The sequence below is a fragment of the Anser cygnoides genome, chromosome 3 (assembly GCF_040182565.1).
Source record: "Anser cygnoides isolate HZ-2024a breed goose chromosome 3, Taihu_goose_T2T_genome, whole genome shotgun sequence".
NCBI lineage: Eukaryota > Metazoa > Chordata > Aves > Anseriformes > Anatidae > Anser > Anser cygnoides.
This window is the reverse complement of record NC_089875.1, coordinates 60,774,735-60,800,576: the sequence shown is the minus strand read 5'-3', so window position 1 is coordinate 60,800,576 and position 25,842 is coordinate 60,774,735. Positions and strand designations below refer to the sequence as shown.

Below are 25,842 nucleotides of genomic sequence, written 5' to 3'. Positions count from 1 at the left end.
GTGTTTTTTTCATTGCTTCCCAGCCTCACGAAAGCTCTGGTGGATACTCCAGGAGTTAAACTCTGCTTGTTCTCCACAGAATTAATTTAGGTCATTATCTGATTTTTCTTCAAGCAAAGGGAGGGCGTTTGAGTATGGCTTGGGTCCGGCCTTTGGAATAATATTTTGTAGGCTCTGGGAGATCTACAGAAGCCAGCCCCGCTGTGCAATGTATCTGCTTGGATGTAGAAGCTTGTCTCCTTTACAGCAGCTGCACACAGGGTAGGGTTGACATCTGTAACACCAGACAGCAAGTTAGCGCAAAGTGTGGACAAGCTGGGAAGAAACTCGTTGCTCCATCTCTTTCCTTTCCATCTTGCTTTGGAACGAGAATGGGTCAACTGTGTGGCCGGTGCATGCAGCTGCTGCGCAACTTCGTGGCCTTTGTTCAGAGGATGTCCTCGGAGCTGGTGCACAGCATCAAGGAATGCTTAACTCTGATAATCAAATGCTCCTGCTTGAAGCAGAGCAGCTCGAAAGCCAGACAGCTGTACAAGCCCATCCTGCAGCCTCACGAGCAGGTGACAGCACAGGAGTTTCTGCAGCATATCGAAAGAGGTAGGAGCACTTGTTGTTTGAAAGGGATGTGAAAGGGCAAGGAGATGCTTTTGGGGGGTTGAAAAGAGATTGCTGTCTGAGCTGCTCTGGCATGGCATAGAGCAGCTTGGTGGTGTAGGAAAGGGCAGAGCTACAGGGCACTGTGTGTATGGGACACCTAGAGCTGGAGTGGCATAGCCGTTGGTCTGGGTAGGAATGGTCATCCCCTTTCTGCTGTGCCACCACTGTTAAAACATAATCCATGTAAATATGTTTCTTAAAAGCAAGTCCTTCTGGTAAGTTAACTTCTTGAGTGTCACTAAAGTCACAAAGCTGGAAAGAGGCTGTACGACACTGCAGGAGCCCTGGGCTGTTACAGGCAAACTACAGCGTGGTTCTGGCTGAGTTGTGAACATCCGTCCCTGTACCGGCTGCAGCACACCTGGGGTTGCGCTGAGGGTGCCTGCGTTGTACGTGGGGAAGGTCAAAGTCACCCTGGGACAAGTGCCAAGGGGCTCCCAGGGCTTCTCAGACTGCAAGAAAATGGTCTGCAGTAAGGGCTTTTGTGGAAATGTTCAGACACAAGGCTTGAACACAATCATGGCATTCTGCTTGAATCAAAGTAGATCCCATAACTCTGTATAAATCTCCTCTGCTTTACATGTTAACTCTCTAATCCCCCTCTTTATCTTCCTTGCGTGTCCTCTCTATCCTTCCCTAAGATACAATGTATTAATAGGAAAGCTTTTTTATTATTATTTTATTCCTACAATCACAGAATGTCTTCTTGGATGAGTGCAGTTTGTTAGTTGTCCAGCCTAAAATCATTTCTTGTCTCAGACTTGAATGGGGGGCAGTTTCCTGTTTGTTTTTGCTTTGATCACACATATTGTGTTAAGCTTAACAACCTTGGGCTAAAGCTAATAGACAAAATTGCAGAGCCTTCTACTTTCATTTGCGTGAAGGGTGCGGGACACCACAAACTACTATTTCTTTACTGGCCTTTTTGACATAAAACCATCTTGTGAGGTGGACCAGGAGAGACATTTACCCTTGGTATGACACAGTTAATGCTGTTTGGAATGATCTGTCATGGAATAACCTCTGGAATGGCTGTTTTGATGCTGATTGTTTGGAACATGCATGGATTAGCCTCAGCTGCTGTCCTTACTCTGTGAGTGCCGGGGTCCCTGTGCTGTTGATGTGTTTCACTGACTGTTGCCTATCAAGCACTGGCTAAATCCTGAAGTCCGTATCCAGAATAGGACTAGACCCTTCAGCTTTGTGTACGGTTTTTCCAGGGCTGAACATTTTCCTTCAATTGACAGATCAGGTGCAACGAAGGGATGGTCTGGAAAAAACAGTGAGAACAATATGGCCCTCTGTAGCACCCACATGGGTGCTTCCTGAAAAGAGTAAGTGTATGTCTTCCTGAGAAATCCCTTACTGTCTGAGAGGGGTCTACAAGGGGCTGGTCCATCGTGGCCCCTGAGGAGCTGGGGTACAGCAGCAGGGAGCCTTGTGGCAGCAGTGCAGAGGCTCTCAGCAAGGTCCCAATGTCCGTGAGAGCAGATACACAGGAAGAAGAACCAGGGCTAATTCTCTGAGTGACCAAATCCTGCTGCCAAGACAGACAGAAGCACAGAAATCTCAGAACGAGAACCAAGACACATCCCTCTTGAGCACTTGCCTATGTATTTTATTCCAAGATGAGGCAAACCCATCCTCAATTTTGGAAAAATTATAACAATCAGAGCACCAACATTTGGACAGTTTGAGTGCAAGGAAAGACTTTGTGGTTGGTCACACTCAGTTGTTAGCTAGGGCAGCAAATGCTTGATGTCATATGTAGGTAAAAATGCAGCGCTACGTGGGAGATTCAGATAGTCAATGTGTGAGGAATGGAATTAGACCACAGCAAGAGTGTTGTTTTTTTCTCTAAAACCTTACACACACTGGCCTTCCCTTTGTGTTCGTTGTTAATTATTAAACAAAACTGAGCTTTATATGAAGCAGTTCTTCTGTGGAACACTTACCTAACCCTGAAGGTAGGAGTTTGTTACTCTTGACATGTCAGCGGCTTCTAATGGCTTGAGATATTGTCTGAGTTTTGCATTGAGGCATGGAAGCTCACACTCCTCACATCCCTCACATCTCTGTTATCCCATGGGAAGTAAAGCAACTAGATCTTGGTTTGTTCAAAGAGATATTTCTATCTTTAAAATAATGCTTTAATCTCTTGTCTAAAAATACATCTTGAACTTGTGTGCTCCACCAGTGAATTATACTACATTACTTTTCAACAGTTTATACTGTTGAGCATTGGTTCAATGGCCCTTTTTTTTTTTTTTTCCCCTCTTTGCTGTTCCATTCCATGCATTACAAGCACATCATACAGTGACTTACAGAAGTCATGCATGACTGCTGTTGCTGTACTCTTGACGGCTATTACTGAATATCTGGTTTATTCCTACTGTCATTCTCAAGAAGAGGTAGATTCATGCTAGGAATTTGAGCCTGAGGCAAGTCCATTTGCAATCCATGTTGCTGTTCCCTTAAATCCTTTATTATAGTGCAATAGAACCACAGCAAAAATAAAAAGTAATAAATTAAAAATATGTACCTGTTCTATAGCTTATAAGAACACCATTTTCAGTAGATATATTTTAACAAAGATCTTCTGCGATTCAGGAAGAGATAAAGAGTTTTATGGAGAGCGAGAACACCTGCATTTATACTAGATTGCATAAAAGTGTCTAAAGGTTATAATTTATCTTGCTTCCAATCACTAATTTCAAGAACATCGTAAGAGTCATTGCCAAGGACAGGTTATTCCAGGTTCCTTTATTGCAGCTGCTCCTGGAAACATGAATAAGGACAGATGGTCTATGTGGGGTTGTTGCAGTACAAAAGTCTTTACGTGATTTTTGGCTGTAAACTTTAATTTCTCTGTGTGAACTATCCTTCTTCAAGTGTAATTGAGTCTGCGCTATAACTGTATATCTTTAGGTTTTGAAATGTCACCACTTGGAAAGGACCCTCTGGAAGCCTTGAGGACCTTAGCTTTCTCAGAAAACCCGGGTTTACAGCAGTCCGCTGCTCTCTATTACTTGCACATGAGCCAGCACAGTAAGTTATCTCAGTGCATTAGAAATTTTTCACATAATTATAAATAAAACTATCTTTTCAAACTGTGAAACTTCCTTAGATTCATTAATCTTTTTTTTTTTCTTTCATGCTGTATTGCTTGCCAAGGGAAATGGAAAAGGTGTCATTGCCATGTAGGCAGAGTCATGCTAGGTTTTGCTATGAGAAGATATCTCTGATCATTATAAAAGATTGTCATTTACTTAATTATAATACTTCTGAAAAAAAAATCAGCAGAATCCTAAGTAGTTAGAGTCAGTGTATTCTGAATCTCCTGAGAGCAATGCAGTTAAAAGTCTGGTGGCAGTAAATGGACATACTGATCTTTTGAGGTTTTGTATGATATAATTTTTTGGAAGAGGACAAAGCCCTGGAGGCCAGATTGTAGTGGAGACAAGAAGGAAACATTATGCTGCGTACCCACTACTACATGGGAGCACTGGGCTCTCGAGGTAATTTTTAAACAAGTAGAAGTCGGCCGTGATACGCCAAATAAAATTCCAGCAAGAGTTTGGGTCCTACATAAAGGCAGAAATAGCAGCATCAAGAAGAATGCTACTTATTTATTTGTTTGTTTGTTTATTTTTTTTTACCTCAAGCTTTATCCCATGTATTTTTTCTGGCTAAAAAGTGCAGACCGCCACAACATGAGGATCTGCTATGAGGTGGAATGACCTGTTTGGTAGCAAGGCATGTTGGTTCTCTTCCCATAATGTTTTTGAAGTACTTGATTACTCAAAACCTTTTCAAGAACTTTGGCCTGTTTTGTCAGTAGCATTATAGTTTAAATGATGGGAACACCACTCAGCCCACTTATGGTAGCACCTGAGGCCCAAGACAGAAAAAAGTGAGAAACCCTGGTGAAGGATGAGACTCCTGAGTGTTTCCTCTCATTCCTGCAGTGAATATTCCCCTGCCAGCAGAGCATCTGGAACCCTTCTATGCCTTACTACGGTCTGCTGACCTGGAGGTGCAACAGATGTCTTCCTTGTCCCTTGTCAACTTTTTGCTGGAAGGAAATAGTGAGTAATTAACAAAATATTTCCTGTTCTGGTGTAAAAGCTTCTCTTCAGCAAGACTTAGTGCAGAAGTAGGGCACATCTCTATAGCTAGGTCTACACAAATCCGAATTCTTGTTTTTGCGCTCTAGATGGGACAGGTGTGAGTCTGTTTCTGTTTGCAAGCCACATAGATTCTGGTGTCATCAGGATATATTTGGCCCCCAATGCTATATCATGTGGCAAGAAATATTGGATCTGTGTGCAAAGGCTGATAATTTTTTCTCAGGCTGATGTGGGAATAACTTTGCTGTTCTCATTCTTGGATTGAGAGCCCACCACTTAACTTTTGAAGCAATAGGTACAGCGCTCAAAAACAAACTCATCCTATGAGGTGGTACTCATTTCCCTGTTATTTATTAACTGAACCTCAGTCTCAAATTGCTTACAGATTGGGAAAAAAAAAAAAAAAAAAAAGATGTTTAGGTGTTTAGTAGAATTTGCTCTATTCTGTAGCTAGTAGGGCCCACTTAATTGAGATTGGGCCTGGGAACTGCAGGTGACACACTTCCAATACAGTTTGATTGACAAGGCATTAACACCCCACAGCACCTCAATGGAGAACTTATTTCACCTACTACTGCTCTCCCTGGCACCTGGACTACAACAGGTATCTATCACTTTATCCCCTACAAACAGAAGATTAGTCTTCATTGAAACTATTTTTTTGTATTTCCTTTTCTTTTTTGTCAAGGATCTTGCTGCAAATAATATCATGTCACTATTTACAGGTTAAAAAAAAAAATTAAGGTAGACTTCAGAAATAAAACGGGGAGCATCTGAGTAAATTGTGAACCTGTTGGAAAACAGCAGTTGTATTTTCATGAACCTTATGTTTGAAAACAGGCTTGCTAGCAGAAATGTTTGGGAGCAGCTGAACTACGGCCTCTGAACATCTCTTACACTCTTTCATGAGTCTGAAGATAAATAAGCAAACCAAGCTAAGGGACTGTGAGTGCCTTTCAGGCTGTTTCTATGTTAGGTCCATTTTGCGTAAGCATAATATATACCCCAAAGCAATCAAAGGAAGAAGACATATTCTTTCCACAAAGGCATTAACTGTTTACTTTCTGGTTTGTCCATTTGTTTTTGAATTTATGAATAGTTGACAAAGAACTGGTTGTGCAAATGGGTTTACTTGAGCCAATTCTGGACCTACTTGAGTCAGAGGATCCCACTGTCCAGTGTAATTCCTGTGCCTGCACCATGACTTTGGCTGTTTCAGGTGAGTGTGCTGTTCTTTCCCTTTCTCCTCTGCAGTGAATTCATTCAACTCTTATGACATATTTCAAGGTGACACAACTTATTTGCAATTGCTTTGAGTCAAAAGATGCAGCAGCAGATTTTAGTATTCTTATATCAGTAATTCAACCTGTTGAGATTCTGGTTAAGATCTTTTTCTCAGCCAAGCTCATTTAAAACTCCTCTTGTAGATGAGGCTCTTCATTTATCTTCATAGCCCTTCTGGGCATAAAGTATATGTTCCAGAAATGGAACATAGCAATTCCATCTGCTGTTTTGGGATACCACATACCTCAAGCATTGTTACAGTCAGAAGACATACATAAATGCAGCAGAAGTTGCATTTTGAATTTCTTCTGAAATACAGGTAGCCAGAAATGTGCAATATTCCAGTTGGGGTCTCACCAATTTTTTTACAGAGGCAACCAGGGAAATACATTGTGTGATACATCTGATGATTACATTTGCTTGTTTTATGATTGCATCATGGTGATATTATCATCCTGCAACTGATTTAATCACTTAAGTCTTTCTCCTCCTCTGCTGCTATTTCCTGCAGACATCAGTTTGTTAAGGGTCTGCAACAAAGCTCAGCCACAGTTACCGAAAGAAAAGTTACCACATTGGTCTTCCAGAAGGGTGAGAGAGGCATGCTGGATGTGTAACTTTCTCACTTAGGTACTTATGTTACAAAGGGGGATAAGCAGGATCCAACTACATTAAAGTGCTGATTTGCATTTTATCCCATCTTTCATTTATCTGCAGGTTTTAAAATATTTTTCCCTTTGAAAAATATTTTTAATCATTGTGTATTATTACAGTCAGGTTAAGTACACTGTATACTACATTACTTTGTATGGAATGCATATTACCTCATTTGAATGTCTTAATCATCTCATCACTATAATTGTAGATGCCCTGCACTAGGAGGACTTTCTTTATGTATGGTCAGTGGAGTTTTGCTCCTGAAGATCTACAAAGGTAGATCCCTTTGCCTGTTTTAGGCAGCGCACAAAGGAAGGGACTTCTTTGGGAACCCAAATATATTGTAGTCCTGAAGGCACTCTGGCCCTCCTAGATGTCTCTGTCTAACACAGGTTATTGCGAACCCTCAGCCACTACAGAGGCAATTTGCCTTCATTCTCTGTTGAGGTTGGTCACCTAACACTACTGCATGCTCTTAAAAAAGCTAGTGCACTTCTGAGCACAAGTAGTTCATGTTAAACACTCAGGAAGCTTTCAAATTGTATAGGAAGTCATCTGCTGAACAAAGAGGTAGGCAGTGCTGCAAACACGTAGGCTGGGTTGCTGCCTGGGATTTAGAGAAGGTTTGAAGATCTCTGTCTCAGCTTAACTAGGCTTTACATGGACTGGATACATTTATTTATTTTTCAGAATATGTTTTGCTACTATCACCGTGAGACTAAAGCAAGAAGCAATTCACTAAAGTTTATTTTAATTGTAACTCACAGACTCTGATATCTTAAAGGGTCCACTTGAGAATTCTGTTTGGTCATGGCCTTCAAGTATGCCCTTCATGCTTCAGAATGATTTTAAAAAGATAAATATGGAAGCAGAACAAAATCAGGAAGATCCTTTAGATAGTTTTGAAGTGACTAAATCTATATATCCAAGAATAGCAACGAGTCTTAACTCTGCTGCAATAAGCATCCAAGACTGTGCAGAGTGAAGCTGTTTAGAAATGTGACTGCAAGTTATACATGTGAACTGCAATGTCCGATACTGACCAGCTGCCAGAAATAGCTAAAAACAAAAACAGCAAACAAGCCCATTCAGATTAAAAGGATTTCAAGGTCAGTTTTTGTCCACCAGCATGTCCAACACCAGCATTTGTCCACACAGGAAGAGGACATACGTACATTTGCAGCTATCTGCAGCTTTTCAACCTGTGAGTGAAAGTAATCGGTTCTGGGATAAGAACTCTTCTCAGAGTAGATAAGTGCAGAATTCAATGTTCACAGCAAGGGTGTAGGGAGGCCTGAACTTCTGCACTAAGCTAAACAAAAAGGATGCAGCGCACATTCAAAGCTGTACTGTCAGAAGAACTTTCAAACACACAAAGTGGAAAGAAAGAATATATAGATGCAGATTTCCAGGTGAGTTATTCAAACCCAGCTTGATTAGATGTTATTGACTGTCCTACTTTAGAGTAGGATAGGAATATGTGTTTCCCTGTCACTACGCACCTCGAAGGTTTTTCTTTAAGAAACAGAACTGGCTTCCAGAGATGGGGCATGCACAGCTTCTCTGGGCAGCCTGTGCCAGTACCTCACCGCCCTCAGTGTAAAGAATTTCCTCCTAACGTCTGATCTAAATCTGCCCTGTTTTAGTTTACAGCCTTGTCCTGCCACCACACTCCCTGACAGAGTCCCTCCCCAGCTTTCCTGCAGGCCCCCGTCAGGCACTGGAAGGCCGCTGTAAGGCCTCCCCGGAGCCTTCTCTTCTCCAGGCTGAACAACCCCAACTCCCTCAGCCTGAAAATTTCACCAGTGTAATTGCTTTCCATGTGACCCGGCTATTTTTAAATACACGTCTTTTCCCAAAACAATTATTTCACTCAAAATTGAAAATATTTTTTTCAGCATGAAAGGTATTTCCTTAAGTATAAAATATACATGTGAAGGCAAAAAGAACACTAAGAAAAGAACACTATTCTGGAACACTAAGCCAATCTCAGCTGAAGTATACTTGAATAGATATCCTGGATCATCTGTGTGTGTCAGTTCCCCAGTACAGAACAACCCCAGATATACAAGTAATGTTTTTTTCTCTTAACTCTCTAAGTTAGTTGGCACACGAGGAGTTGATCTGATCCAAATACCTTCACGTTTCTTGCTTTCTTGTGCTTCATGTTTTTCTAGCAAGCCTTCAGAGACTGGCCGTTGTTTAAACAGTCTAGAAATGTACATAAATAAATCAATACTCAAATAAAACTCCAAAGGACTTCAGTTTTGCTCAAATAAACAATGAACAATATATACTATGGACTTTATTTTTTCTGTTTGTGAAGAAATCTGCAGAACACTGTGATACTGAGAGAAATCTTCACTGGTCTAGTTCACATTTAAAAGTCATCAACTTCAAAGAAGAACACATTATTTCAAAATCATGCCATTAGCATGCTTATAAGTAAATGAGATAAGATACAATCAGTGGAAGAGGGCCATAGCGATCTCAGTGTGGCAGCAGGTTATTTGTTGCAAATGCTTTGTTGGCCTCGTGGCAGAGGGGTAGGGAAGAGCACGAGGGAAGGACTCTTTTCCAGAAGATTCAGCTGAGGCTACCTACAGTAAGTCCAAAACAAGAGGAGCAGAAGTAAAAGCAGATTTTTTTATAAATTAAATTGTATTTCCTAGCATAGTATAACTTTATCATATGCAGTATATGTATTTAGACAGTATATAAACACATTATATAGTATTTGATATAGTATTTTGTAGTAGTATTTAGGTATTATAGTTACTTTTTTTTCTTTTTTAATCCAATGGTCTCGAGGGACTCTGCAGATCTTTTTTAAATTCTTCTTGTACTCCAGGATGGTGAACACAACTGTACAACCTAATACACTGCCGTGCAAGGAAGTATCACCACTTCAGTGAAGCAGAATCTTTTCAAATTCCAGTAATTAAGGCAAATTCTGTCTTTAAGAAACCTGTGCACTGTTTGTAGCTCTCCCTGGGGTGGTACAGATGCGTTCAAAGAGAGAAGGCCCTGAATACACCCTGCTAAATTACTTCAGTATTATCCGTAGTTAATTGTATAGCTTTTGGTTAGCACCTTGTGAATAGCTTGGTCAAACATAACAGGGATACAAGGCAAGCATGACACTTTGCTAACCCATTTAAGGGGAGTTGCATTGCTTTTATCTTAACCGTCCCACTCACAAAACAAAAGCAGTGAACCAGCTGTGATCTATGACAAATACAGAAATCACAAGTTAGTGTCTTTTGCTTTGAGCTCTTGAAAGTTTTAAGAGGTTCCCTGGAGTATGCAGAGAGGTTTTGATCTATACAAAAGAATCAGAGAAGTGAACTCTAAAGAAATCTAGTCCTGCCAGATGTCCTGCTCTTGATTCTCAGTAAGGTGATACCGTGTGGCAATGTCACATTTCTTCCTTATTCTGATTTTCTTCCCCAGAATCCAACCGAGATGCTATTGGTGCAGCCCGAGGAGTTACACCCCTGCTGTCTCTTGCCAATTCCTATGATCCCAGAGTCCAACAAAATGCAGTTGGTGCAATTCTCAACCTCACACGATCAGGTACTTTCTGACTAATCGTTTAGTTAGAATTGCTGAAAGAAAACATCTCACCAATAGAAAAATACATAATTCAGAAGAATTAAGGCAAGAACAAAAGCTTATCTGAGCAACAAGTGATTTCCTTTGACTATGGTATTCACTGATGATACCACATAGGCTGATGGTTTCAATTTGGCCTGTCTTTAGCTAATGCAGACCCTTTTTTGTGTAGTCCCCAAATAGGAAGACTTGATTTTCAACCTCAAGGAGGTTAAAAGAGAGAGAAAAAAAATCATTTATTAAAGAAATTAAAGAAATTGCTTGGTCTATAAAGCTAGCAGAACATTTGTTGGTACTCTGAAGCCATCTCAGAAGCTTATCCAATGTCAAGCTCTAGGATTGTTTGACTTGTGTCCCTAACTTGATGTTGGATGATTCAAAATATAGATTTTATGGACCTTCTGTTCTTCTCATTAAAAGCTCCTGGGGTTTCTGCTAACAGCTTCAGCAAAAGCAGCATTTGGTCCTCTGCAACAGTACGTGTACTACCACCATACATTAGCTCTGAAACAAGCCAGCATGAAATCCCTCCTATCTACATGACTTCATTGTGCCACACAACTAGATAGCACAGTCCTGAGTAATGCCTCTTATCTCTATATGGTAGGGAGAGTGGTTGGCAAGAACTGCTACCGTTGGCTATTACACTTCCGCTATGATTCAGAATTTCATTTAAGTTTTGTTTGTTTTACATGGAAATCATGGCAAACTTTGTACCTGAGTTTTTTCAGATTCTCCAACAATTCAGATTAACGGTTTGATCCTGGAGGTCTTGTCTAACCTTAATGATTCTGTGATTCTCTGAACAGGACTGGCAGAAAACCAGCAAGGGCGTAATCAGTCAGCCTGCTAGTCATTTTGTTAAAATTACTGCATACTGCTGTCTTGTACAAACTCTCAATGCCGTGCTCTGAAAGTTGGATAAGCGTCACCACTCACTAGTGTCTGACAGTTGTGCATATACCTGTTGAATGATGCCTCTAGACGAGAGGGAGGGAAGGGAACAGACACACTAACAGCACCTTGTTTTTTTTTTTTTAAATGGCAGAGAGGATCCAACAGGTCCTATGCAAGGAAGGAGCCCTGCCGGTTCTCATCTTTCTGCTGGAGTCTCCTGACTCAGAAGTGCAGGTATGGCTCAGACAGGTCAGAGTTTCAAATAGGAGCAGTGTGACTGTAGGGAGAGCACAAACCACAGAACTGGGAAATGGAAAGGTGGAGAGAGGGGAAGGTTTCTCTAGAGAAGTGGGGCGGCATGTGAGAGCATCCTGGTAAAACCCAGCTTGGTCAGACACCATCTATTCAAAACCTGTGATTTGTTTAGCTCCACAGGAGAAAGTTCATAATGCCAGCACACACTAAAGCATGCACAGAATTGTTCTGCAGTTACCTTTCTGCATCTTTTGGACCATCGGACCAGTTGCTGATAGGCCTGTTCCGCTGCTTTTTTGGCATCCTTTGATCTTCCACTCTAAGCAATTTTACTAAGAGTTTTAAAAAGCATAACTTGCAAAGTGTTTTTTTCTCATTATTATAGATGCCTGGGAAACCTTATTTTATGCCTGCCCCAGACGCCTCTTTGTGGTTCTGCATACTTAACAGAGATCTGGTTCTTGGTTTAAAAGTTAGCTGATGAAAAACTATAAATCAGAGTTGTAAAGCTTAAAATCCGCTATTTCATTCATTCAGAGAAGCACATGATTGTTTCCTCCACTGTTTTTATTATCTCTGTTCAGTTCTCTAGTAAAAGTCTGAAGTGCTGGAGCCTTTGGAATTGCTTTCCCTCATATTCATCTTAATATTTCCTTCTCTGCAGTGCAACCTGTTTCTTCTAATTATACCTCCCCAGTAATACACGCTTAAATATATATAATCCTCCCTAGCGTTAATGTTTAAATCCTTTGAAAATGATCTCTCGGCATGCTAGGGCAGTGACTACATCCAGCCTGAGTAAAACAAAGTATACATATAATACAGCAGATGTAGGTGAGCTAACTTAGGTGTGAGCAGCGGGGTAGCTGCAGCAGCGCGGCACGTTCCCAAATACCCAGGGACCTCACGGGTTTGTGCAACATGCACTGCCACAGCACGACTGCCGCTGCTTGTCCTGGAGGGAACCCACTCAGACTGTTATCATGCCTACCCAACAAAATACCTGAAGAAGAAAAGCCACTTTATTTTCATCAGTTCTCAATCCAAGCATTTCCCTGATTTACTTCTACGCTCTTCAGTGTCATCACTGTGACTGCTTCTCTCCCCACTTTTTTCTCGGTTGTCTGCAGTATTACAGCTGTGCTGCCCTGAGTAACATAGCAGCGAATGCTCAGCACCACGAAGCCATGCTGAGAACTGGCGACAGATTTCTGCTCCGTGCACTCACCGCTCTCTTATCCTCCCCTGTGGACAAGGTAAAGCTGTACCTTTTCCTTTGTGTGAAGGTTTAGCATCAGAGCAGAGCTATAAAACTTGACAACCAGTTTCAGCCTTGCACAGTTCCTCTTATCTACTGCACCGAAGCCTCTGTGGCATCTTCCCCATGAGGAAAGATACATACATTTAAACATATATTGGTTCTATGAGGGCTACATATGGAGAAAAAAAAAGGGAAATCATTGAAGTCCTGGACACTTCCTTTAGGCTAAGATTACCTATTTTCCTTAAACTTGAAACTCTCTGTGTGAAATGCTCTGTTCAGGCTCTCACTATCTTTGATCATTGTGTCTGTGACTGCAAGTATCTGGAGCACCTATTATGCTACTACTACTCCCTCTCTCTCCCTCTCTCTTTCTCTTTCAGTATACTTAGCTTTGACTATATGGCTTCAAAGCCTAACATCTAGAAAATCTTGCTTTGCTGGGAGCCATACACTGAAAAAGCTTCGGTAAGATCCAATTCAGGATTTAAAGGGGAGAACTTTAAATTCTGTGTAGTCCCTCCTAGTTGAAAAAAAAAAAAAAAGCAAACGAGGAAAACAAATTCAGTCCATATATTTTCTTGTAATCGATCTGACATTTCTAAAATAAACCAACAACTGAACCTCACTGTCTCTTCCTCATCAACAACAGGATGACTGATGCTAGAGGAAGTTAAAACAAATTCATCAAAACTTTGACCAAAAAAAAAAGTGTACAAAAACTTGTGCTCTGAAGATAATGTGGTAGCTTGCTAGTGTTGTCAGATTTATTCTGAGTACAATAGCCAAGACCATGCACTATTGAATCCACTCTTTTTCTCTCTCTCTCTCTTTTTTTTTTTTTTTGTTTGTTTGGCACAAGCAGGTGTCAAGCCAGGCATGTGTTTGCCTAAGAAATTTGGCTACCAGTGGTAAGTAATATCTTGGAGATAAACAAAACACACTTTTTCCTTTCTCTCTCTGCCTTTCCAAGCAAGCAGGGTGAATTGGGAACCTTTCACATTAAAAGCAGAGACACTCATTTCTGCTCTTTAGTTGGATGTTATAGGAAGAAGGAGGTGCAGCGTGCCCAGCTAAACCTGCCTCAGAGCTCCCAGGCAGGAGGAGCAGTACCCAACGTGAGAGAGTCGGCACAAGTCTTGCATGCACAGAGCCCTTCTCTCCCTTCCGTGTTTCCCAGTCATTAAACCTGATCAGGACAGAATGTCTCCTGAAATTGCTGCTTGAGTAGGGGCCTGCCTTCTCCCAAGGCATGAATCTGCCTGTCATTAAACAAAGTTTTCTCCCAAGCATTTGTCATCCTCTTAAAATATCCTGTCCTATTAAATGCCCGTGATCCATTCCTGCAGCGTACTCTGGAGATGAAAGCAGAGAAGCCGCACTCTCAGTGCCAGAGCCTTAGGGTCCGGAGCAGAGGTGTTCATCTAGCAATTGCAGAGGCACCTCATTTTCAAGCTGTCACAGTGACTGTGGAGCTGGGCGTGAAGGCACTGCTGCTTCGCTCCCTGGCGTGGTCTCTGTGGCCTTTGGGGATCCATCTGCTGGCTGCTCTGGCGGTGCCTCCGGTGCCAGGGCGCGCTAGCTGAGGTTGCAGGGCAAGCGTTGTAAAAGGGCCGTGACTGAGACAGGCAGTGCTCGGGGAGGCCTTTCTGTCTGTGCAGCAGGAACTGCTGCTTTCCCACCAGGCCTTAGGCCAATGAAGCACTCAGAAAATGCCCCTCGTTTCTTCGCACCAAGGTTCAGACACAAAACGAAGGGTGTCCAAAGCTGCTTTCAAACCTGCATTGATCTTTTGGCAAGAGGAGCCCACAAATGAGGTTTAATTCTTACAGCCAAGTACCCAGCGTTGTCCCATCCCACAGAGATCGGGATGTCCCTTCTAATCTCATCACATTTCATCATCATCTTCCCAAACCAGTGGACACCCAGGCTGAGATGGTCTCCCAGGACGTCCTGCTCAAGCTGTGCTCTCTCCTGGCCTCTGGCAGCGAGGACGTGCGGCGCGCATCCGTCGCCCTGCTCTGGATACTGTCCCAGCACCCGCACAACCAGGTAGGGGAGCTCGTCTCTCAAGACCCTAGGGGAAAGAGCAGTTCTGGCCACTGCCTGCAATAACACAGTTAGGGCAAATCTGCCAATGAAACATGTCCTGTGAATGACCAATAGACTTTGTGAGACCTCCCAACCCTTCTGCCCCAAATGATGAGGTTTTTGAGCGGACGCCACCCTGCACTACTCACTGTGTTCCCCTTGCTCTTTGGACAAGAGGTCTCAAGGTTTATTTTTTTTATTTATTTTTAATTAGGATCAAGATAATTTAAAAGCCTATCTATCTTTAGCTAATTCACTCGGACTTTCCCGTGTCTCCTCACGGACACAGGATGGTTCCTTTGCCCACACTCAGGGCAAACACCACCATTAGCAGTGCAGTACCATGCAAACGCACAAAGTCTGACTAGAGATAAACTACAGCAAACAAACAAAACTGACACTCCTGCTGTACTTTCGACCTCCACATAAAACAGCAAAAACAGTAAGTAGCGATTGACAAATTATTATTTTTAAATATGCTTTTCCATTACAGTGTTTAAAGCCATCCTTAGGAACATGGACATGAAAGGTTTTTGGTAGGTATCTTAAGCTAACTGTAACCTCTTAGGAGTGATAGAGTTTGGTCAGATACAGAAAAAAAAAAAAAGAACAAAAAGAAAAAAAAAGAGAGAAAAAAAAGCAAGAACCTTTCCTGTCAGGTTGCTTTAAGCAGCAGTGACAGCCTGGGTAGCCACAGCTGGCCTTAGTGCTTTTTGTGGCTGAGATTTGAAATGTCCCCAGGGTACTGGAGTGCCTTACGCCTTGTTACATGTACACAGCACGGTACAAGCCAAATCCAGCCTCCTCTAACTCGGGGACACAATGGAAAAATTGGGAAAGCTGAACACCTCTGAAGCAGCACAGAGTTTCCCAAAGGCTTTGCGCAGGCCGCGTCAGCACCAAACACCCTCGTGGCGTGTGAACTGCCTCCTGCAGCCCCACACAATCTGCTCTCAGCAAGCTTACCACTGAACTACGCTGAGTTAGCTGGGGGCTATTTGCACAGCAAAAACATTACTACATCTCCAGGTTTGTTCTAGTGAGCAAACAGGGCCGGCCCCAAGGAACGAGCGTGGCTGCTTTGTGCGAGCGAGCCCGCACGCTCTGAGAAGAGGCTGACCTCTCCTTCCTCACACCCTGCCTCCCCACCTCCGTGCCTGCTCTGGCCTGGTTTTTCAAGGCTTTTCAAGGTTTCTTTCACTCACCCAGACTGAATTCTGAGTGCCTGAAAGAGGAATTTCTCCATGGGAACAGCTGTTGGAAAACAAAACGCTGCACAAAGCTAACCTTTACAACCAAGTCAAGTGATGCTTGAATTATTGCAACTGCCACACAAGATACAATAGAGCAGAATTCATCTGCCCTTTCGTTACCACGAATCAAACCTCCACGAGCGCTTTGCATGAGTTCCCCTCCCCTTTCCTTTGGTCCCCTGGCCTGGCTGCTGACAGCGATTCCCAGCAAGCGCTGGACAACTTCCCTCCTGCAGGGGAATTTTACTCAGCCAAAGGACAGTCCAGCCCTACAACACTAAGGAAAGAGTCAGTCTCTGTAGGAAATGGCCTTTTAAATCACATTCCTGTCCTGGAAGTCAGAACGATGAGGATCTGTCAGCTCCAGGTGATGCTGCAGACTTCTCACTCCAGGTGCAAAGAACTTTGCTTCGCTCCCATCGCGCTACCTAGCAAACAGGGGATAGATAATATTAACCCTGGCGAGCACTGCCTGCCCAGGGGGGTTGAGTACAGAGTTGCAGTTCTGAGCATAGGTGCTGCTGGAATGCTTTTCCTTTCTCTTTTATTTTGAATCTGTGGAGAAACTAGGTCAATATTAATTTGAACCACTCAAACCACTTCTACTCAGATTCGCTCATGGTTCCCTCACTGTGCAGGCCTGAGCCAGGAGACAAAATCTGGATCCCAGCTGCACAACAGCCAAAAAACGAGGTTCAGCAGAATTTAGAGTACTGTCACTTGCTGATGTAGGGCTACCTAAACTGAAGAAGCTTGGCCGGGAAGTCATTATATATTGGAAAGTTCATTTAGAGTCTGTAGACAATTTCCTCCTCTCAGGCTGCAGCAAATCAAATAATGGTACTGTAGTCAATGGGATTATATAGAAAAAAGGACACACAGTCCAAAAGCACAGAAAACAGTCACTAATGGTAATTGAATTGGATAATCTAATATGATGTAGTTTCTACTGTTGAAGAGAAGGAAAAGTAGAACTAGAGAAAGTTTACAGCCATACCTGAATATAGGACTCTTTCAATGCTCTGAGTTTAGCCATAGTACTGCCTTTTCCATCTATTTCCATGTCTGATTTTAGGATTGCTGGTTGTGACAGTGCTTAAAATGAACATAAGTGAAGATGTCAGGTAAAAGAAAAGAAGATATAGTTTTGTGATTTAACCTAAGCAAAAAAAAAAAAAAAAAAAAAAGATGCATGTTACACTATTTTTAAAGACCTCTTTTCATGTTTTTATGTGATCCCGACATTTTCCCAGGCTCAGAATTACTCCATTTTTCTCAGTTGTATATTGGACTGATGACTTGTTTTACACTGAACACACTTGCCAATGTCACATTTTCTAAGTAACGTGAATAAAATAGCCTGTTACTAGTGAACATGAGAACTGCACAAAGAACTCATATTCTTAAGGAAAACAGACTGAAAGAAAAAATATCCCAATAGAAAATCTTACATTGCTTTCAACTGTAGACCTAACCCAAAGCCTGCTGAGATCAGGTTTCTCTTGCAACCAGCAGTGTTCCCTTAATCCATAGTTACTGAGGAAACTGCCTGGGCAGTGACCCAAACTGTGAGGTCTGATCCATTTATTATCAATATGGTGATCGGAGGAAGAGTACATTCAGGGAGAAAGGGACTCAGTATAAGTCCTTCTAAAATATCCACCACAGAGCAGAGAAACTTACGTGTCATCTCAGAAGATGCCGGTCAGAGCACGTTACTAAATTGATGCCTGATCACCAAACGTCCTAAATGTGAACTCTGTTACTGTTGGGAAGGTAAATTGCCAGGGTACTGAAGGACACAGTGCTGCTGCTGCTTCTCCAAGTACTCCCTTTGCCTTCCACTCCTCCTTCCACTCAGGACCACACATCCTTCCCTTGGCTACAACAGCTACTGCCTGCATGGCACAGCAGCCCCTGGGGAGTGTTTGATGCAAACAAGTTGCTGCAAACGAAGAATAAATTCTAGACATTTAAAGAGCAAAAACTGGACCTTAGAGACTCCAGCTCTCTATAGCAAGTGCCGGTCACTAGACCATGTTTTGGGAGGAAATGCACTGGGTGCAGCTGTTTTGCTGCTGGATTAAATGAACTAAGTAATACCCTTCTCACATTTTGCTGCAAAGTTGCATTGCTGTGCGTTGGCACTGTCTGTACAGGGTGTAATGGAAATACTGCTTGCTCTTCCCAGGACGCTCTGGTCTGTGCAGAGCTGCTGCAGAGCCTGGGGACGCTCCTGTCAGCACACATGACAGACCCTGTGATTGCTGGCCATGCTGCTTGTATCATCAAAAACCTGAGCCTTTCCAAAAACAGGCAGGTGGGTACCCCCCCCTTTTTTTTTTCCCCTGGGATGCTGCAGTTACATTTATATAAAATCAGCATTACCCACTGAAGGATTTTATTATTATTGCTTATAAAACATATGCTAAGTATACTCTGCACAAAACTGTATGAATAAAAGGACCTGATGTGCCATGGGGAAAGGTTTTACTTTTCCAATACAATGCAAACATGCTAAGGAAAACAAGAAATGTCTATTTTTTTTTTCCTATAAGTGATGTGTTTACCTAATTTGAATGACCACATCATAGATATAAAACATATTTCTAGCAAAGATGTTCCAAACTATTTAATCCAGGAAAATCCGTGGTCGGTTAGAAACTGAATCCTGACTTCCTAGCTCTCACTCTTCAGATGCCTTCAGTTATCTATTTATGGGGTTCAAAACTGATCTAATTTCACTGCCAGTTTGTTAAATATATTCCCAGCTACTGATGTATATTATGTCTGTTTGGCCAGATGCTTGTTGTGCCAAGATGCTACAGACCTCTACTGCTGAATTTGCTTCTAATGAAATCCATATCCACAGATGCATTTCTCTTCTCCTCACCTCTAAAGGATATTCGGTTCTCTTAGCCACTTTTAGGAAGTACCAAATTTCTACCACCTTGATCAAATAGTGCCACTAGAAACAATCAATTTGAGGGGGATGGGGGAAGGGAATGCACCAAAATCCTTGTCTCTGCCCTTTGCTTCACTTTCTAGTACACACTTTTGGGGACTTAATTACATTTTTTTCCTTCATTCATTATCCAATTACTGCTAGTTCCAGAGACTGCTTTCCTGACACATCCAGTGTCTGAAACAAGAACTTTTCTGCTTCTGTGACTTACCTGATTTCAAGCTTAGAAACATCTTTGCCCTTCCTTCCCCCCCCCCCTTTTTTTTTTTTTTGCATTGTTAATTCTCATTCTTGCAGCTCTTGTGCTCTGTTTAGCTTTATCAAGATCAAGTCAGGCTGAAATACCAAACCACAGTGCAAAATAAAGATGTCTCTTCTGCAGACACAGATTATTCTTGCATTCCTTTGTCCTTCTCTCCCATGAGGTAAGAGAGCACTCAATCCACCTGGAATAGATTTAAACCACTCAAAAGAAAAACTTTGCTATGGGTCTATGAACCTGACTGATGAGGAGGAATGGGGCAAACCTTTCAGCAAGTTTCAAATGAGGATGTGAATTTCCAATAAAGTTTTTCACTTATATTAGCAAAGATAGGAATTACATTAATTCTATATAGTCGTGAAATCAATTTTTGCAGGGAAATGCATTTCCTCAAACTCAAGGCCCACATGAGAAGTAAAAATGGACCATGCTTTCAAAGTTTGCTTTGGAAAAACTGCCGTATTTGTCAGTTAAATTCTGTGACTTCATCCTGTCATCAGCAGGGAGCTGGTTCATTTTCATAAAAGCTTTATAATGTGCCTTGTAACATATTTATCACTCACTGCACAAATGAACCCACAGACAAGAGTAGGAGTGCCAGGTTTCCAGGGTCAGCTCTAAACCACATAAAAGCCCTTGTCACAAGAGGGAAAAAGTGTTGTTTTTATGCCAGCAGGATACAGACTGTGGCAGCTTGAAAGGCAAGAGCCTTGAATCCAACTTCAATCACTAAGCAGCAAGTTAAAAAATCGCAACATAAAATGAGCATACAAAAAAGATGCTTTCTTTTGTTGACAGTCGTCTGAGCTCCCTCATGGAGGTGTGAGCAGCTCCCATTATTAGGATTTCTCTATGAGCTGGAGATTCAACTTCCCGAATAAAGTCACCTACAGGTGACTCACTCAGGATTCGTCCCTTGGTCTCAGGGGCTTTTAATCCAGGTTGGCACAGGCTAAGTCTCCTATCTGTTGTCAACTCGGTCTCTAAAACATAGACCCCAGTGCAGAGATAATGCTGGCCCAAACCACTTTTGCTGTAGCAGATTCAACCTAAAAAATAAGGGGTACACAGAAATGTTTAATTCGTAATAATCCTCTGCAGAAACAGAACTCACCTTTGTCAGAGGTCACCTCCTATTTGTGCAGATCAGAGCATTTCAACACTAGAAAGTTTTCAAAGCCTCAGATGCAGAGAATCTGATGAACTTCCACATTTCCCCATGCTTAGCCCTGCAGTACTCATGTTATTCACCTCTGCACCAGGACTTTAGCAAACGACAGCCTAAATCTAACATACAGCCTGAGAGGGTGGTAATAAAGCAGTGAAATATTTGAGCTCCAGGAGTGATCCGTGATCATGAGAACATCCCACAGACAGCAGGCCCTGGGAAACACCTAAAATCAGGTGATCTCTAAGCAATTCAAAGTGTTTGTCACCTGGCTGCATTAGATCTGGGAGATGAGAGATTTCCATCGTCTTGTCTTAGCCCCCAGGATTGCCCAGAGACACACAGTACTTCTGAAGCCCTTGGACACCACCAAAACATGATGGAAGTGCTGAACATCAATCTCCTTCTTGTTGCAGAGAATCATCGAGAGCCTGTGTGTTGAAGGTCTCCTCCAGGCCATGCTTTCTATTGACGTTCGAGAAGACTCTCTTCATTACGTGACGTCTTGCCTTGCTGAGCTGACAAAGCAAGGTAGGGAAGCAACATCGCCACGAATGGCTTCCTCTGAGGAGCGTTCACATCCTTTAGTAACCCCAACGGGAGTCAATGCCCAGGTCTCTCCTTTAAATCCGCTGGAAGTTTTGCCATAATCTGGTATCTGCCGTAACTGCCATGCAGCCAGTGACATGCCTTATGCCTTATTTAACTCTGCCAGAGGTGCCCAGCAGCTGCGGGACAGACGGAGCCCACCAGGCCAGAGTGAACCTTGTGCACAAAGTGGCGCAGTCTTTCAGAACACAAACCCAGCAACGTAGAAATCCCACAGCCTTTCTCTGAATCAAATCCAGTGACCTACCCGACCGAGAACATGCCTTCAACACATGGCCCTAGGCTTTGCAACCTAGAAATGCTTACTGCAGAAGTTCAGCACTTATTTTCCAACTCTGTAAAGGATTTCCCATTTAGGCACATGGGTTCTGGCAGATTTCTCACCTTCTTTTCTAGAGCACTGGAGTTTCTGCTTACAGACTGCTCTCCTGTCTTTCTGTCTCCTAGATGGAGCCACGTTACGCATGGTCCAACGGATGGATGAACCCCTGACGAAGTGCTTGGTGAGACTGGCTGGCCAACTGGAGCATACCGAGCCATCCTTCCAGGCTGCCTCCATCATCCAGCACATGACAGACCACGGTAACTGTCACACAGCACTGACTGTGCTTTCTAAGTTATTTATGGCTGTCTGAAGTGAAATGAGCCTTTTTCCAAAGGAGCTAGCTGTCAGGTACTGAGCAACCTTTAGTATTCCTCTGTCATCTTCCATCTGGTCTCAACTAATTTGTTAGCACAAAAGAGCCTCCACTCACCCTAGAAATACAGACCTAGCAGTGCCTGAGTGCACAAGAAAGCCAAGAGATGAAAAGGGACCATAGACAAAAGATCTGAGTCAGGTGTTTGCTGCCCTCTTCAAGCACTACCATTCTGCAGGGCTAGCCCGTAAGCCAGTTCTGAGGTCCTTAAACACAGGTTTAAGCAGAAAGGTGGGATGATGTAAAATACTCCTCACCAAGGAAATAAGAATGTTTCAGACAAGAGGCATTGCTGCATCTTTGTGTGACCTTCTCTGCCTGTATATACAACATGATGGCATTCCCCACATATAGGAACGAGGCTGGTAGAGACAATTGCAAGGGTTTTTGTGTTCCAAAATTTTAGATCACTTCTGCTGCCCAACCAGCACGAGGAAAGCATCTTCCTGAACCAAACACTGCTGTTGTAACTCTCAGATTGATTAGCAGGAGCAGTGAAGTGGCTTTTGAGAATGCAGTCTATATATTTTAAATTTCGGTGAGAGATAATGAAGAGAGCATAACTTTAACCTGCAGAAGACAAATAGTTTTATGCCCACAATACTTGCCCTATGCAGCTGAGCACCTCAGACTTGCAAGAAAAAGTGTCCAGATTATTCTTGCCACATTCTGTAAAAAAAAGGATGGCTAGATGTTAATCCTTAGATGTGAGAGAAACTGAAGACTGGAGGAGGGACTCTAATAAGGGAAAATGCAAACCTGTTTTGATCCTACCATCAAGTATTTGCAGCAGAGCCGACTCTCAAGAAGTGATCGAGTCCAACAGCATCATTGCTTCACGGATGGGTGAAGCATGAAAGGCTGATCAGTCTGCACGTCAGCACGTGCCTCACACAAGGACGGGCTCCCCAGCCAGCAGCCCGCTCAGCAGAAATTTTCACGTCCTTTACCTGAAGCACCCGTGCTACCATTAAGGGTTGTTGGAAGCCCTTCGCCATTCCCTGCAGTGACCCTGGCTGTGGCTGAGGGCAGACGGGTCATTGCCGACCTTAAATGTCACTACAACAAACAGTTTTAGAAGTGTTTTAAGGACTCCTGCTGACCTCCAGTTATTCTCCCATTTATGCAGAAAAAATGATGTGTTTGCTGAAGTGTCACATCACAGAGATTGAAGCCTACCTCGAGAATTTTCTTACGCACCAAGAGATTCGCTTCCAGCAGCTGGGCATTTCCACGTTCTGCAGGTTGCAAGCAGGTACGTCCTCGCTGCTGGGCGCTGCCAAATGCTGCCTGCTCCCGTCAGCGGCACACAGGCACGGCCTTGTCACCGCGTGTCACCTGCACGCCCCTGCGGTGACACTCCTGGGCAGCTGCCGCTGGGGCTGGCCCTGCTCACCAGAAGAGACTCGAGGCTGGCTGCTACCTTACCTGTTTTAAAATAACTGAGAATATCTTATAGTAAAGGCAGATTTTATTTATTTATTTACTTACTTTGGACTACAGGCTTTCATTTCTGAAAGAAACAGAACTCAGGTATAGATGTTTTTGTCCAATATGAGGATGCGTGGCACTAGGCTCAGCTTAAAAGCTTTTCAATTTTGAAATTTTAGTTTATTTTAATCAAGCAAACATGAGCAGACCACATGGATGGTAAAAGCTGGAAAGTCTTACATCTTTTCTATACTTTAAGTTCTGTTCCTTTTAATATATATAATAGATATTTAAGTTGACTAATGATGAGAGATACAATATGGTAATCACATATAATAATATATAGTGTGTATCTTCACAAATGTAGAGCCAGTGCCAAGACCCTAATATATCTTTGTTTGTTTCTGCTATACAGAAACAGTGCATAAGGCTGAATTTGCCAACTGTGCTTTAGCCATCTGGATCAGAAGTGAGCAGCAAACATTCTTGAACAGTTGTAGGAATGAAAATTGAATTAGTATCTGCTTTGTGTAGAAGAAAGATATTATTCTACCTTCTATATATTTTTACACTGTAATAAGAAACAACAACTTTATCTAACCAAAAATAGAAGCATTCTAAGCATCTGCATTAAAATGCAGGTGAAAACATTTGGAGAGGACAATTACTGCAGCTTGCCTAACACTTGTTTTTCCTCTTCAGATCCAGAATTCTCATTAGCATTCAGGAAAAGCCAAATGGCCAAACTCCTTGAGCAAGTCCGCCAACAAACAGAAGAAACACAAGAGCTCCTTAGGGCAGCTCTTTGCCACACAGAGAGTTAGTATTTAAGCCGGGCAGCTTACAAAATCTTACCAGATCCAAGAACCTGAACTTTTAGCATGGACAACTCTTTTCATTGGCTCCTGTAGTTAAACTTTTCCTGCTACTTGCAGTTTCACTGTACAAGCAGCAAGTGCACAGCACCTTTATGTAAGAGATGTTCCAATAACAAGAATGGGACCAGGTCAAAAGACAATCCCTCGGACGCTTCATCTGCCTGCTTAAGTGTGCTTCACGACCACGGCTACGTTCCTTCCAGCTGCTCAAAACACACCTGTTATGCTTGGATAATCTTCACTGTTTTTTTGTTTGTTTTTCCTTCCAAAAATCAGAAAGAGCTGTATTCATGAGGTCTTATTCAGGCAAAAGGCTGATTCTACTGAAAAGGGACCTGTGAAGTATGCAGGCAACTCTGCATTCATCTCCATTTTATTTCTGTTCCATGCCTTATTTCAGAGCACACCTCAGCGACATTAACTGAATTAACACGTTCTATAGAAGTAGTAAACTACTGGCAGGCTACTGCAGAAGGTAACTGCAGAGAGACAAATCAGAAAGAACACAATTTGTAAGAAGCAAGAATAGGGGAAGCACTATGGCTGATTCTTGCATACACTGCCAGCACCACTGTCCAGCAGAAGAGCTAAGGCACACTGAGGCAGGTAAATGTTATGAGCATTGCACAGAGCATGTTCAGAATATAGCAGCTACCACGGAAGGCCTGTGAGACGTGCATGAGGACAGAAATCTATGTTCTGCAACTGGTACATTATTTCCAAAGGGACCTGCAAAAGGGAAAGTGAACAAATTTGGCAAAATTAGGAACTGATCTTATATTTTGATATCTCATTTTAAAAGGAGTAAGAGAAGCAAAAAATGTATTAGTATGTTTAGTTCCGAATTCAACTGATTTTGTATGTGTATGTAGGTTACTGAACAGCCTCCCCTTCCCTTTTCTCCAGAGGAAGCATATCTGTCTCATGGTTCTCTTTGCCAATCAAAACACTATTTTTCAGAAAAAAAAAAAAAAAAAAAGTTGTAGCACAGAGCCTTGAACTTATGGGGCACTAGTTTTTTAATGTAGCTTTTTATTTCTAGGAAAAAGGTGATCTAATCATAGTCATCTAATACTACCAATAATTTAATAGTAATCTAATTACACCTTTGATCTATACGCTTACTGTTTTTAACGTTGAGAAACTGGCTGGAGCTTCTTGTTGAACTGGCTGGAATACTGAAATTTTGGGATTACTCTTTTATAGTGAATATTGCTCCCAGATGGCACAGTCTCTTTTCAGGAAAAAAAAAATAGAAAAGTTTCCTGTCTTTTGGGGTACTTCTGACTGTGGTACCACTCCAAAACACAGCTGTAGAGCTGCTACTGGGTACAAATACAGAATAAAAGTTGAGGCAGATCTAGAAAAATCATTCTGCCAACTAAGAGCTCACCATTACATTTTACTGTGGCCCAAATCTTTAAGCTTAGGTTTGGTGCATGGGGCAGGCTTTTTTTTTTTTAGGTTAATGTTTAATTTCAGTAACTGCAAGTTCACTCCAATCATAAGGTTAAAGAAAACCAACAAAACATTTAAAAGCCTCTCTACAGCACAGCAAAAAGACCTGTTGAAGTACAGGGTAGACAGATCTCAGATAATGCAGTATGGAATTATCAATATTCAGGTGTGACAGACAGGAATTTTCTTCTGAAATTTCATGTGAGAGACCCATGCACTCACTCACAGGCAGGAGGGCTCACTGAAACAGAAGACTAAACAGAGCTGAATGAC

General features: G+C 42.3%; 1 protein-coding gene across 1 annotated transcript; it reads left to right on the top strand.

Annotated features, from left to right (window-relative positions):
* Positions 1 to 25,840, top strand: LOC106032439 (uncharacterized). Its single transcript, XM_013175367.3, has 14 exons — positions 1 to 597; positions 3,586 to 3,705; positions 4,626 to 4,745; positions 5,887 to 6,006; positions 10,182 to 10,304; positions 11,392 to 11,474; positions 12,626 to 12,751; positions 13,622 to 13,667; positions 14,675 to 14,808; positions 18,292 to 18,420; positions 20,912 to 21,026; positions 21,552 to 21,686; positions 22,932 to 23,057; positions 23,936 to 25,840. Exons 1-14 carry the CDS (start codon positions 372 to 374, stop codon positions 24,055 to 24,057), a joined length of 1,725 nt encoding a protein of 574 aa, XP_013030821.2. The 5' UTR covers positions 1 to 371; the 3' UTR covers positions 24,058 to 25,840.
* Positions 25,841 to 25,842: the final 2 nt, after the last annotated feature.

What these genes read in the sequence shown, in the direction of transcription:
- LOC106032439 (XM_013175367.3), top strand. Translation starts at nt 372, where the DNA reads ATGGGTCAACTGTGTGGCCGGTGCATGCAGCTGCTGCGCAACTTCGTG. An exon ending in TATCCTCCCCTGTGGACAAG is followed by an intron (nt 12,752 to 13,621) that starts GTAAAGCTGTAC and finishes TGGCACAAGCAG; the next exon opens with GTGTCAAGCCAGGCATGTGT. An exon ending in CCCAGCACCCGCACAACCAG is followed by an intron (nt 14,809 to 18,291) that starts GTAGGGGAGCTC and finishes TGCTCTTCCCAG; the next exon opens with GACGCTCTGGTCTGTGCAGA.